Raw genomic sequence first — 14912 nt, 5'->3', positions numbered from 1 at the left:
TAAGCTGATCTGCCAAAGAAATGAGTATTAATGCTCTTAAAATAAGATAATTAGATAGGATAATGGAGATTTTTTTAAATTGCTTAAAAAAAAAAATACTCTTATTCCATCTGAAAATGGTCTTACATGCTTAAATTAAAGGAAAATACAATTACTGTGAGAAAAATCGACTTACTTATACTTAAACTTCTGCTGTGAGTGTTTTCAGTAAAGGCGCCACATCAGGGGCTAGGACAAGTTTGCAGTGGCACTGGCTCCTGTTGGCCCCTGTCTGGAACTGCTCTTCCCTTTAACATTTGTATTGTAAATTGCATGATATATTTTTGGTTCTGGGTATTTCATATAAGCTGTAATATTTAGTTTTGGCTATTTGATGTCACTTAAGTAAGATTCGAAATTTTTTTTTAGATTAGATTCAACTTTATTGTCATTATGCAGGTACAGGTACAAGGCAACGAAATGCAGTTTAGGTCTAACCAGAAGTGCTATAGCAGCAAGCGCAAGATAAATAATGGTTCCATAAATACAGGACATGGGTTTCTACTGAATAAGCATAGAGATGAATACCATTATAAACATAATCTTACTAGTAGATGAATATAGTATATAGATAACTATTGTTATGGACTAAATTTACAGCTGGATAATTACCAAATATAATATACAGGTGGATATTACTATAAAAAGGGTTGTTTTACAGTTATGTACAATAGCACAATAGCCCCACAGGCCTCAATGACTGTTAGGCTGTTTGATCATGTAGGATCTTTGTTTGCATGCTTTCTAGGATCCTGCTGCATGGATACCGAATGTGTCATGAAAGAATTCAGCTGCACCAAATGTCCTTTTCTGGCATGTTCTACAGTTAGTCCTTTATTTTGAAAAGCAAAGCCGGAAGTGTTACTTATGTTAGCTTGATTGTAGGAGTCGTCGCAGCGGGCTACGGGGAGGGAGCCGCTTTTTAAGGAATGCTGTCGGCTGGAATCACTGCTGGGAGAAAACTGGATCAGAGACAAGATGAAGGGAATTAAACTGAAGGACCGAGCTATGACAATGCGGAAACGGCCGGCTCAGACACCAGCTTTCTCGCCCCCTGTCACTAGACGTCGGTAGCCGCCCGCCCGGCTCGCCAAGCCGTCCTTCAAAAATCTCTGTTTGGAAGTCACTGATTTTAAAAGCTCAACTAAAGACATTCAGGATCATTTAATGTCCCTCACTGACCTACAGCGCTAACCTGTTTGTCCTCCGCTGTGAATCTGAGCGCTGGAATCAAGCTAGCATCACCTGGAGTCGGATGGAGCAGCGGCTCTCACAGCATCACCGCCCGAGAATCCTTCCAGCCGCACCGCAGCGCCGCTCATTAACCGCCGAGCAGCGGCTTTAAGATGATCGGACGCATCTCTCCCCTCGCTCGCCGAGGCGCTGCACCTACATGTCATAGATGCCAAATAATGTTATGACAGTCCGGAGCGTTCAGCATGCAAATGGTTGGCCGTTTGCCTCCATCCCTGCGAATCGCACGGGCACAGGGGGTTCACAACAAACAGCGCCGCGGCGGACGCACCGTTGCCGGGTAGCGTTCAGAGACTTGACGTGAGCTCTAAATAAAAAAAAAAACAAACAATACCAATGGTATCCCAAAAGATTTTGGTGGCAACAATTCTGCTGAACGTGTACATTGGGCTGCAGTCTGTGTTTTATCTGTTCGGCGTCCTTTTAGCGCTCCTGCTCGCCATGGCGTTTCTAAACGGACCCAGGCTGCTGGACTGGGCCAGCTCCCCGCCACATCTTCAGTTCAATAAATACGTCCTGACAGGATACCGGCCCATCTCCTCCGTGCAGGACTGCATCAGAAGCCTGTTTTACCTCCACAATGAACTTGGAAACATTTACACACACGGTGAGTGAAATGAATCAGCATGCACTGCAAAAAATGGATCGAAATAAGTCATTTTTGCTTAATTAAGTGCATTTATTCTTGAATTGAGGAGGTAAGTGAGACACTTTGCCAAAGGAACAAGACATTCTACAATTAAAATTATTATTTCAAGTGCATATTATTTAATTATCTTATTCACCTACTCAAATTAAGGGTAAATTAAGATTTTTTTTAACCTATTTCCAGATGGTTTTTGCAGTGTGATGATTACTTAAAGCTATGCATAAAACCCTCTTGTGGTCGAGGTTGGATCTGCTGGATCACAGCCTGCAGGTTTCAGCTTTTTTTTTTTTTTTTTTTTTTTTTTTTTTTTAAAGGCACATATTAGACGATTTCATCAAATAAATTATTTTTATCATTCAGGCTTTATTTACCTGCAAACATGCAAATCTAGGCAACGTTCAGTGACATGCTGATAAAACCCACCATAATGACGCTGGGAGTGTTCATCCATCCATCCCTCCATCTATTTTCAAGCACACTTATCCCAAGTGGGGTCTCCAGCAGTCAGTGGGCGAGAGGCGGGGTACACCCTAGACAGGTCGCTAGTCCATCGCAGGGCAACACAGAGACTAACATGACAGACAACCATTCACACACACACTCACACCTAAGGGGACTTTATAGAGAAGCCAATTAACCTAACAGTCATGTTTTTGGACAGTGGGAGGAAGCCAGAGTACCTGGAGAGAACCCACGCATGATCAGGGAGAACATGCAAACTCCATGCAGAAAGAACCTGGGCAGGGAATCAAACCCAGACCCCTCTTGCTGCAAGGCAGCAGAGCTACCCACTGCCCCACTGAGCAGCCAGGAGTGTTCATATCATCATTAATTTATGCTTCCACCTTAAGTGTCAGACCTAATCTATATTTTCATCCATTTTCTGACACGCTTAATCCCAAGTGGGGTCGCGAGGGGTGCTGGTGCCTATCTCCAGCTTTCCACGGGCGACAGGCGTGACACCCTAGACAGGTTGCCAGTCCATTGCAGGGCAACACAGAGACAATCAGGACATACAACCATACAAGAGACATACGAGAGAAGCTAATTAACCTAACAGTCATGTTTTTGGATTGTGGGAGGAAGCCGGAGTACCCGGAGAGAACCATGCATTCACAGGGAGAACATGCAAACTCCATGCAGACACCCGCAACCTTCTTGCTGCAAGGCAGCAGTGCTACCCACCGCACCTCTGAGCAGCCCATAATATACATTTTCATGTGATAAATATGTTCCTATATTTCACGGATTTCATCTTAAATAACGTACTTTTATTCCAGTCATAATAAATTGTCTTAAATGCATGACGGAATTTCCACTATAGTGTGATTATATATCTGTACTTGCTATGTAAACTTAGATTTTTTTTTTCAGCCCTCATTTATGGTGTTTTATGGAGCAGCAGCTTATCTTCAGCTGAGAGGAAGGGGTTAGAGTAGCTTATCATGGAGGCCAGCTCTGTGCTTGGAGGCACCATCAACACAGTGCAGGTCCTGGAAGACGGAAGGACTGACAAAAAAATATCACTATTGGAATGTGTTTTTAAAGCCATGCATGTGGCTCATTCAGTGACAGAATGCTGCATTTTAAAGACACAATGGAGCGTTATCACAGATCCTTCCACCTGGAAGGCTTAATAACAATCAAGGCTTCCAATTAACTGAATAGGTTAATAATAATAAGGATAATTGAGCTTTATTTATCTCACATTTAGGGTTTTGCGTTTTGTTTCGAGTGGAGGGTGTGGGGATCAAACCGGGTACTTAAGCCCACTCAGAACACAGCGCACTGCTCTAACCCACTGGACCAAGACTCCTCCAACAAAGTTCTCTTTAACAAGTTAACTTCTCTGCTGTTTTGCAAAATCACTCAAGGAAAAATAAAGATTGCTTCTGTTTAGTTCCTTTCCATTAAGCTTGTCACCGTGCAGAGAGCTTATAAGTACTGAAACTGCTGAAGAAGAGTAAACATAAAGCAAAATGAATGGCATGGCTTATTGACCTGTGATATATATAGAATATGATAAAGGAGTGTGTTTAGAAACGCATTTATAACATAAATATAGGGACAAAACGAGAAGTATGCTTTACAAATATATTCCTGATTCTAAGTTAGCTCCCGTCTTTATGTCTACTGTTTCAAAACGTTCTTTTTTTTTACTTCAAAAAATAACCTCTAATCTGATAGGAATGATTAAAAATCGTTAATCTTTTTAAAGATTCATTAAGCAGTTTTTAGCCAAAGACAAGTTAAATATTTATTTTATTCATACTATAATCAGTAAATATTTTAAATGTTTGTAATTTTCATGTTTTGTAATTTTATTTATCAGCCCTTTTACTTCCAAATTTATTCAAAAATTGGTATTATTGTGTAATAGTTATATTTTCTGAGTTTATAGGGTTTTCCACATGCAAACACATTATTCCTTAATGTTTTTCATATATTGTCAATGCACCTGACTTTAACATGCACAAACTCAAAAGAGAATTTGGCCTATATTGGTAATTTTCAAAAAACCTGTCCAGACTTTAGATATGATCTATTTGAGGGTTTTAATGTAGAAAAGTTTAACTTGTTGAAATGAAACAAGGTTTGTGAAAATTACCTGAAGTGGCTTTTACATAAGGTCCTAAATGTCACAGTTACACAATATGCTCTTCTTTTTTTAGTTTCTTTTAGGCTGAAATTAATTTCAATAATGCGTTAATCTCTGCAACCAGATCACGTCTCATCGTTTTATCCATCTGTTTATTGTTTTCAGTGTTGCCCAATAAGGAGTAAATAACACAGCTCTTGTTTTTCTTAAGTAGAATCTCCTGTGTCGTCTATTCTCTCTTAATAACATGCGCCCTGGTCAGTTCATTTCCCCGTTCGCCGGCTTAAACTGTCGCAGCTTCCTCGTTCTGAAGGTCATCAGCTCGTGGTGTTCCAGCATCACAGATTAAACAGCAGTCCTATCATAAAGAGATGCCCCGGCTGACCTCATCTCTGCTGTGATAATCACAGATCATTTAAGGCTTTGTGGCTTTCATCTACCTGTCGATGCAGATTTGGTTGCAGGTGATATTTGAGCTACGTTTGGTCCTGCCTAAGCCTGCTTTGCATGGGAACTGAAAGCCTCCTGCCCTTTGGTCAGGCCTCAGACACATTTCTTTGCTGTAGGCGTTCAGAAGGAGGTCCTCCCCACTCTGTCCACGCCTAAGTTCAGTTGGTCGGCTCGGACGGGATGGGGGGAAGGGAGGAGATAACAAACCTAAAATAGATCCTGGAGTGAACAGCATTCACTGTATCACCTGCTCAGGACGAATGCTTCGACTTTGAAAAGGGCAGAGTGAGCACAAAGACAAAAAGCAGCTGGGATTCTGCCTGGCAAAAGCTGGTTGGTTACTTTTATGTTAAAGAGCAGCACAAAGTATTTTATAACTCTCTAAAAAAATATTTTCTCCCATGATGGTTATATAACATTTTGTACCAATAACAAAAATCAAAAAAATACTGTGTACTAGTATATCAATAACATTGAATAAATCCCAGGCCATTCAGTTGCCTTCAGGAGTTATAGACATGCAGTCCACCTGTCTGTCATTTGATAGAGAGGTATATCAGTGCCTTGAAATGGTCAAACATTGTTTCGGCAGCATTATGCTCTGATGCTGATCAGAGTTGTGTTTTTCAGTGTAGTCCTGTTTCTCTAACTGTGACTGGCTGCATGTGGTCTCTTCATCCTCTGACATGGGAGTTGGCTCGGAGCTCGTCTGCCTGGCTGTGTGTTTCCTGGACTGGGCCGCCTTTTACAGCTGCTTTTTGTATCTCTGCTTCTTTTTCTATGTCTTCTTCTGTCTCCTTGAACCCCAGTCGGCCTCAGCAGATGGCCGCTCACACTGAGCCTGGTTCTGCTGGAGGTATTTTTCCTGTTAAAAGGGGAGTTTTTCCTCTCAAATGTTGCTACAAGCATGCTTAGTGTGAGGGATTGCCTTCAAGTCAATGAGTCGATGCAATCAACTGGTTTTCCTTAGAAAGAAAACTTTGAATCAATTTTACTGGATGATCTGGTGAACTGTAGAGTGCCTTGAGATGTGTTGTAAATTGGTGCTATAAAGATAAACTGAATTGAATTGCATATGAGGAAGTGGTGGCCTAGTAGTTAGGGCATTGTGCTTGGAGGTTCTAAGTTCAAGTCCCACTCCCACGGACTGACACTCTGGCATCCTCAGTAAAAGCGCTTAACCCTACACTGCTTTCCGGGGGCCACACAACTGCAACCCACTGCTCCCTAAGGGTATGGGTTAAATGCAGAGTTCATTTCGTTGCTCTGTACTTGTGACAATAAAAAGCTGGGGAAAAAAAAGTTTGTGAGCAGAAGGGTGCATGTAAATGCAGGGGAAATTCTGAACAAAATCTATTAAGAGACTAAAAAAGATTTGGTTCACCTTTCTGGCATGACTACGACCCAAAAAATGCAACCGTTACAGCAGAATCATTTAAATAAACCATATCTATGTGTCAGTATGTCCTAGTCAAAGGCCAGACTGAAATCCATTTGTGAATCTGTGGCATGTATTTAAATTGTTGTAACCACAGACACTTTTCATCCATTTTATTGTCATTAAGACACTTTTTAGATAAAACCAGCTCAAAGGTAACAAAGTTTAAGTCCTCACTGCCAGTTAGTGGTGCACAGTTTGTTTACTTGAAAGTCCCATATTATGTTAAATTCACTTTGTAAACATTTTGTAACAGTCACATGTGTCCTGAAGCCTGTGTATGATATTCACAAGGGAAAAAAAACCCTATCATCGCCTTTCTCCACCTCTTAGCTAATGTGCACTCAAAATGCTCTGTTTGAAAAGCATTCCCCTAATGATGTCATAAGGGGAAATAAACTGTCCAGAGCACTTTCTCCGTAGCAGCCCATCAGTCAACCTTCATGTAATGTATTATTCTATGTGCCTAGGATATCTTTACGAACTTTGATTTGTTGTCATGGTTGCCGGTTTTAGGGACACAACCTTCGGGATTACAGAGACGTGGAAAGTCAAAACAGCTCTTCCAAAGGAAGGCTGAATAAGGAGGTTTTTGATGAAGGCTGTCTGCCTAATTTAAGATGAATTTTCCTGCACAAACAGCAAAACATGCTCAGGAGGCTCATTGTTTATATTTTTTATTTCCAAATGTAGAATAATGTGAAATACCAATGCTTTAAAGCTTGACCAATGATCCCCATTTTGCTTCTTTTTTCAATATTTATTTATTTTGTTGCTTTACTGTTAGAAATGCGATGCAAAGAAAAAAACTACTATTCATATTGTTACCAAATCCTTTCAGGTCAATGTTGGCATCATTACAAAAAGTAAATATTTCCATATTTTGGATTTGTCAGAACTTATACAACAATTACTTAAATACTATTTTTTTGGTCGAAAGTGATACTTCTATTACGCACCACTTTAGACATTCTATGGAAGTATTGTTTTTTAAATAATTATTTTAATTAAAAAGTTGCAGCTACCATCTTTAATTTCAATCTACAGGTCTTCAACGGAATAAAGCTATTAACAGATAGACTGAATATAAATGTTTGACACTCAGATTTAAACTTGATAAAAAGATAGAATGACTTCATGCATTTTTGTAGCACGAACATCCTAAGGAAATAAATTGCAGTTTGCGATTGTCAAAGTAGTTTACCTGTGAGATGCTGTGAGTGTAGCTTATTACAGAGTTAGTCTCTCAGTATAGAATAAGGAAAAGTTTTTCCTCCTATTAACTCAACATATTTAAGAAACTGATTAAAAGTCAAATAAAAAAAGGTTGTCTACATATCGAGCATTGGGGAAGCAGTAAATGTTGTAACCCAGCTGACTGGAGGGTAGCAGGGACCTTTTAGCCGATGAGAGAACCTGTGTAAGTAGCAGAATGACCTTCGGCTGCATTATGAGCTCTTAGTGTTTTTCCCTCAGGGCGCCTCGCTGATACATGGTCTCCCCCCACGGCTTGTCTTGCTGGTGTGTGCACTCACTCAGCACATTCGAGGCCCCTCAAAGCCTCTCATCCTCTTCACTCCCAGGAACAGCGTCCTCAGGCTCCCAAAGTCCTGAGCCAGATAATCCGTCACGGCAAACGTGACACACTAATTTGGTTCTGCCAGAGCTGCTGTGTTATTTTTTAACTGGATGCTTCTGGTGCCAGCGTGGGCATTCCCTCTGGCCGTATTCCAGGTCATTCTCTAAATGAACACTCAGAAGGACACATCTGTGTAATTCCTTCACAAAGCAGAAGCAAACCTCCAATTGTCTATGATGGGCAGCCTTTCATTTGTTTTATGTCATGTTTTATTTTTCTATTTTCCAGGCATCCCTTTGGTTTGCTTCCTGGTGCTGCTGCCGCTCAACATCCCCTGGTCTCAGATCAGCGTCACCTGGCTGGGCGTGGTGCACTTCCTGGCCTGCCTGTCGCCCCAGCTGGGCTCCGTGGTCTACCACCTGTTTATGAACCACGAGGGAGGGGAGCCCGTCTACCACACCCTCCTGAAGCTGGACGTCTGTGGAATCTGCATGATCAACACGCTGGGTAAACCCCCCCCCCCCACTGAACTCATTTCATCAGCTGTCTTTCTTTTATTGCTGCTGTTCGCCTTCTGGGTTTATTGTTGCTTTATTGGCTGCTGATGACTTACATTGCAGCTGTTTTGCTTTGAGGCGTAGCTGTATTGATTTCTCAGAGCACATTTCTCCACAGTCGCTGGCGCTTGTAAAAGGAATAAGCCAACAGTTTTCGATGATTGGTTATCCTTCGATATTCTCTGTATTATTATGGTGGAATTAAAGCTGACAAGTGCTTTATTATTAGTTCATTTTCAATGGAAATCAATTGCTTTACTTGTACTGATTCCAATACATTCATAATTTATCACACAACTTTATTGACAGAGTTTATTTATTATTAGGTAAAGTTGCTGAGCACAAATTGAAAGGTAGACCACATTTAACGTCTTTCACAGTTTAAACAGTTATACGAAATAAAAAATACAGTGTGACCTTGGATGGAGTGATGGAGTTGGAGGATTTTTCTAAAAGCAAACGAAACTCACATCTTTTAAGTCTCTATTTTAGTAGTTTAGTTTATAACATGTCTTTTTTATGTCTTAGAACTTTTTTCGTTTCAGTTTTACTTTTTAAAAAGTCATAAAGAGTATATACCATCTTTTTAAAAGACATATCTTTGTATGACGGCCATTAATAAAAAATTTTTGATCGATTGATGGTTTTCCGACAAAAAAATCTGCAAGTTTTGCACTTTTTTAAAGCTCAAATACAGAAAAAAAAAAACAGATTTTTGTTTAAACAGCTTTGAAGGCAAAAGGGGATCTAAACTGATGTGAGTTGTATTTTTTCATGCATTATAATGCTGCTTTTATGTGAAACCCCCCACAGAGCAGGAACATTACAGCATTAGATGCTGAGTGTAGCTTCTCTCGCTGTACATGTGTCCAGGTAGGAGCAGGGCGCCTGTTGCCACAGATAAAAGTTGGGATTTTGATCCATAAAACTGTTAATGATTATTACGTCACCGAAACCGCACTTTATAACTTGCATATAGACGCTGCAAAGTCCAAGAAAAGTCGCTGTTGCGGGATTTTGCTGATAAGTATAATAAGGGGAGAAAAGAGGAGCTACCACGTAAACAAGTTGTTCTACCCAAAATTAGTGATCATTTCACAGGATTTGTTTACTTAGTCGGTTTAAATGAGAATCCCTTAAAACAGGATTTATAACAGTTTATTTAAAAATTAATGCCTGAGAAGCTTGTTCCAAACTGTTATAAACCACACACAGCAGTGCCTCATCGCTAAAAAACTGTTAATGATCCATCCAGGAGTTGTTAGGTGTGGTGGATAAATAAGATTATCCAAGCACTGTCATGGTAAAAATCACTCAGGTTTATTAAAGTACCTGATAAGAGATGAGAGCAGAGTTCGAAGATGTGTTCTTATACAAGAAAAATACAGAAAAATATTTACCAAAGATTCTTGGTAACAGGATGTCTCCATCTGTATGTTGCAGCTGCAGAACCAGCTCTGGCAGATGACATTCCAAGCAAAGCAGAGACAAATGTGCCCCACTCAGTCAAGTTCAACACAGTCATAAGAGTTTAGCAAGCAGCAACATTTTCCATTAAAACATAAACTGTTGGTTTCAAATCCCCATAATTTACTTTCAGTGTTGGATTTACTCCCTCTTTCCCCACAGATGGCTATAAACTGACGTGATTATTTACGGTCGTTTACAGCTAAAGTTAACCGAACGCACATTCCGGTTGTCTTTTTATCTGTGTGTATTTCAATGTGAAAAACTCACTCGAAGAGAAAAGACAATTAGAAGAAATTTATTGATACAGGAGACATAGCGCTGAATTTTGATAGATATGCATGAACAGGAGCAAAGAATAGGGCTGTTTCCCCCTCAGGCCTGAAACTGGTGGTTAGTGAGATGGTATGCTGAGCTTTGAGGGTAGATCCAGTGGACTGCGTGAGCTGATACTAGAGCTTCACTCGGGGACCTGGAAGATGGAAGTCCAGTGTGTTATCCAACACAGGTTGAGATCCTGTCCATGATGAGCAACCATGTAGCAACAGTGAAGGGGAAAAACTCCCAGTTGGGAAAAAACCTCTGGCAGAACCGGGCCCAACAAGGCGGTCTTCTGCTGGATCGGTCGAAATGAGACGCAGAATGCAGTAAGAGTCTAGGAGGAATGACACTCTAAAGTTTTAGCTAGGATGGTGGAGGAGGGGCTGCAGGTGGTTTAAAACGGGGTCATCTGAATGAAGTCACACAGCGCAACCATGACAACATGAAAAAATGCTTTTTTGTAATTTCACCAGCAGAATCAAGGTTTCTAAAATCAACCAAACCTCATCAGTGTTGAGTAATTCAGCCTGACCTGTCATTTTTAACAAGAAAGTTAATGTGACCTAGATTACTTGGTGAGCCTTAGTGCCTTGGAAAAACTAACAAAAGTCAAGACAAAATTTTTATTTTGATCCATTCATCAATCCATAGAACCACCCATCCATCCATCCATCCATCCATCCATCCATCCATCCATCCATCCATCCATCCATCCATCCATCCATCCATCCATCCATCCATCCATCCATCCATCCATCCATGTGCCTCTCCGTTTTCTTACTTTCTTACTTTCTTTATTTCTCTTCCCTCGCCAGGTGCGCTCCCTATCGTCTACATCACGCTGTGGTGCTACCCCTTCATCCGCACAGTGTCTCTACTCGTCTACATCCTGCTCTCCACTCACGCCATCTACTGTGCCGTCACGGCTCGGAGCAGCGTGCGCCGGCTGCGCTCCTTCGCCTGGCAGGCCGTGTTTCGCTTCTCCTTCTTCCTGCTCCGCTGGGTGGGCGTTGGTGGCGGCAGCCCCACCTCGCTTCGCCACTTCCTCATGATGGACGCGTTGGCCGTGCTGGGCGGGGTCATCAACATCACTCGCATACCGGAGCGTTTCCGGCCTGGGCTCTTCGACTACTGGTGCAACAGCCACCAGATCATGCATGTACTGGTGGTTGGCTCCATTCTTTACCTGCACTGGGGCGTCCTGGACGACCTGCTGTGGATCAACAGCTACAACTGTCCCTCCAACTGACCCACACCACAGCCCCCGGTCCCTGATCAGGAGCTCTGGGACAGGAAGCTGAAGGACCTCTGGAGGGACTGGGGGTCTCTGCATGTGTTAAACTCTTTATATCTTCATCCATCCTAGAACTTTCTGCAAAGGCGGATAAATGAAACAAGACGCACAGAAATGTGGACAAAGCCACTCCCACTCCAGCCACAGAGAAGTGGAAACATATAAACAGTAAAGTTATTAACTGAGTATTCACTCATGAACATTTCTGTGCAAAAGTTTTTTATTGTCCCTCATTAAAAACATTTTTTAATGTTTCGCCTCCAACCAGTCAGACTCTTTCTTTGGATTTGTTTTTGCTTCTCCTCTTCACTGCTGATCTTTAAAGGATTAAAGGGAAATCTGACTGGCTGGATAAAAATAATAAAGAACTGAGGGATGATTTCAAACTTTTCCACAGTCCTAAAGTTGGTGATGATGTTTTAAACGATATCTGGTGGATGCTCTCAGATGTCACGGTTGCTACCTATGCAGCACATTCATATCTTGAACCCATCCACATCACAGCACGCAGTCGGACTCCCTCTCACGTCCATTTTTCTGCTAAACGTTTATGTTGGAGTCGCTGCGTGAAGCAGCAAAGGATCACAGCTTCTCCATATCCTGGTTCTCTGCTGCCGGAGTCATCCCAGAGGAAAAACACGGGTGAGGGGTTCATTCCTGAGTCTACTTCACACTACCCAACCGCCGAGCAGTGTTAAACACTCATCTTCAACGGATCTCAGTGCCATTTCATTCAGGCATTATTAATGAAAAATAAATAGTTTACTAATTGTGTTTTTGGGCCAATTTTAAACCTGAGACTGAGTAAAGTTTGAACCTTTTCCACTTCCTCTTGATTCAGAACAACTTTTGCATCCTTTAGAATACTTAAAGCACTGCTTTCATTCACGAAGGTCTGTAGATATCAGTGCCTTGCAAAAGTGTGAATTTTTCTTATTTGATCACATCACTGCCATAGACCTAAGTTTAACCTAGCTAGAGTTAATAATTCAAAGGAATACAAACATTTATTTTTCAAAATGTTTTAAGATTACACCATTCTGTTGCATATTTCATTATTCAGCTCCTTTCACCATTAGTTTGTTCTGTCCTTATGCGCTCTAAACCTCTCCACCCTGAGCATGTGCAGTGTATTAGGGCTGCGACTAAAGATTATTTTGTAAATCGATTAATCTGTCGAATATTTTTTTGATTAATTGACTAATAATCAGTCAGTCAAAGATCCTTACAGAAGACTTTTTACGAATTAAAAACAGGTTGAACTCAAACTTTTCCACTTTAGGAGTTCTAGTTAGAGCATACTGACAGATAAAAAAACATTTTTTTAACCTTAAATGCAAAAAGTTTATATATTTGTTTTACAATCCTGGTATAATTACTGCTCTAAGTGGGTGGCTCTGTCAGCTAAAGGTATGTTTTAGAGTCTCTATACTCCAGTTGACGATTAATCTATTACTAAATTAGTTGACGATTATTTCAATAATCGATTAATCCAGATTAATTCAATTCACTGTTTCAGCCCTATTATCTACTAAAATGCATACCTGTATATAAATATACTTATACATTTGTTACTATATTTAGGTTTTAAATGAACTCTACTCTGTGTCAGTGAATTGATTTAAGAACCCAGATGCTGTGGTTGCTCAGTTTCGTGTCAGTGCAGTTGGATTTCAGTAAATTTACTGTGGTCATGCCAGGTGCACAACTACAACAGATCTTCATTCCTGAGATTATGATCTCTGTAGCTCCTCAGAATTCCCTCAACCATCTTTATATTGCTCAGATTAATGCTTGTTATTCCCAGTCCTGTCAGTTATGGTTATTCTTGGTCTTCATTATGTCAGATTAAGTTGTTGTGGACGGAAGTGCAGAACATTACGTAAATTAAAACAATATAGACTAGGAGACACAGGGAATAGAGTGGGGACCGATCATTTTTGGCAAAATGACTCAAACATGAGTAGAAAAGAAAATTGGTACAATGAGCAAATGCAGGTGCAGAGATTTAACTAATTAAACTAATAAATGATCTAACTGCCGCGGTGCAGCCCTTAGCCCTTGTTATTAGTTCTGCAAACCCCAAATGCAAAACTAATTACAAGCTTGCAGCAGAACCAAAATGCAACCTTCTTAAAGTAAAAATAAGAAAGAACTAACAAAACAAAAAGGAAGATGGGCTACCTTTAAACTAGCGTTGCACCGATACCAGTATCGGACAGGGCCCCGATCCAGCGATAAAATGTTGGTATCGGTATCGGTGAGTACCAACAAATAGGGCACTGATACCATTTTGAGAGCCAAAAGCTTATTCAACAATTGTCACCCATTCCAGGTAGGCAATAAAAAGTTCTACTGGATTCACTTTGCATTAGTCTTTTTCCTGCTTCACAAAGGTAGGCAGCAGCTTGACAAAGCCATGATGGCAATTATTTTACATCCAAGTAGTATGCAGTTCTTCATATATACACACACATCAATTTCAAACCGATGGTATCATTATGGTATCAATACTGCACAGCCAGGTATCAGGGCCAGAAAATGGCATCGGCGCAACACTAGCTTAAACTTGACATTAAATCACACATGAGAGGAATTTTGAAAGCAAATGGTTGATCCTGATTAAACTTAGAGGTATCAGGATAAAGAGGGGTTTAACACAAATGCACGCCATACTTTACATTTACTTTACATCATACATCTTTTTTTCTGTCAACCATAACTTTGTGCTCATCTTATCACTTAAAATCCAGTAATAAAACCTGAGGATTGTGGGAGCAATGTGACAAAATTTGAGATTTTTCAACAGATTTAAACACTTTTGCAAAGCACTCTAAAAAGTTAGAATGGACTGAATCACTTTTTGCATGCTTATTTAGGTAAAAGGTAAAGATGTCCGTTAAGAACTGGCGAAAGGACTGGAAAAAAATCTTGTTTTCTTGCTAATGCAATCTGAACACAATGTTTTCTCTATTTATTACTCTATTTATTCGGGTTTTATTTATTTTTAAGCAAATTTGTTGATCTGCTAAACTAGTATGGGAATCAGATCAGTTAAGAGACACAATTTTATATATGTTCTGTAATGTATAAGTTGTGGAAAACTGACTGTATCCTGCTGTGGGTATATGTTTACATTTCTGCCACTAAAAAGTCCCTTAATTGCAATTTTATGTTTTTTTTTTTTTCTGTGAATACACTCCAGCCATGTCTGAGATTTATGATCATTTGCACTTTCTTTTAAAACTAAGCTGTAACTTAGTTC

At 40.4% G+C, this 14912-nt stretch overlaps 1 protein-coding gene across 1 annotated transcript; it reads left to right on the top strand.

The window, feature by feature from the left end:
- Positions 1 to 932: 932 nt before the first annotated feature.
- paqr4a (progestin and adipoQ receptor family member IVa) lies at positions 933 to 12975 on the top strand. The gene is made up of 3 exons (XM_038284549.1): positions 933 to 1900; positions 8297 to 8515; positions 11169 to 12975. Exons 1-3 carry the CDS (start codon positions 1630 to 1632, stop codon positions 11600 to 11602), a joined length of 924 nt encoding a protein of 307 aa, XP_038140477.1. The 5' UTR covers positions 933 to 1629; the 3' UTR covers positions 11603 to 12975.
- Positions 12976 to 14912: the final 1937 nt, after the last annotated feature.

The sequence above is a fragment of the Cyprinodon tularosa genome, unplaced genomic scaffold (genome assembly GCF_016077235.1).
Source record: "Cyprinodon tularosa strain WSP-4 unplaced genomic scaffold, ASM1607723v1 ctg105, whole genome shotgun sequence".
Lineage (NCBI taxonomy): Eukaryota > Metazoa > Chordata > Actinopteri > Cyprinodontiformes > Cyprinodontidae > Cyprinodon > Cyprinodon tularosa.
Note: the sequence above shows the minus strand (reverse complement) of the source record. Positions and strands in the feature narration are given on the sequence as shown.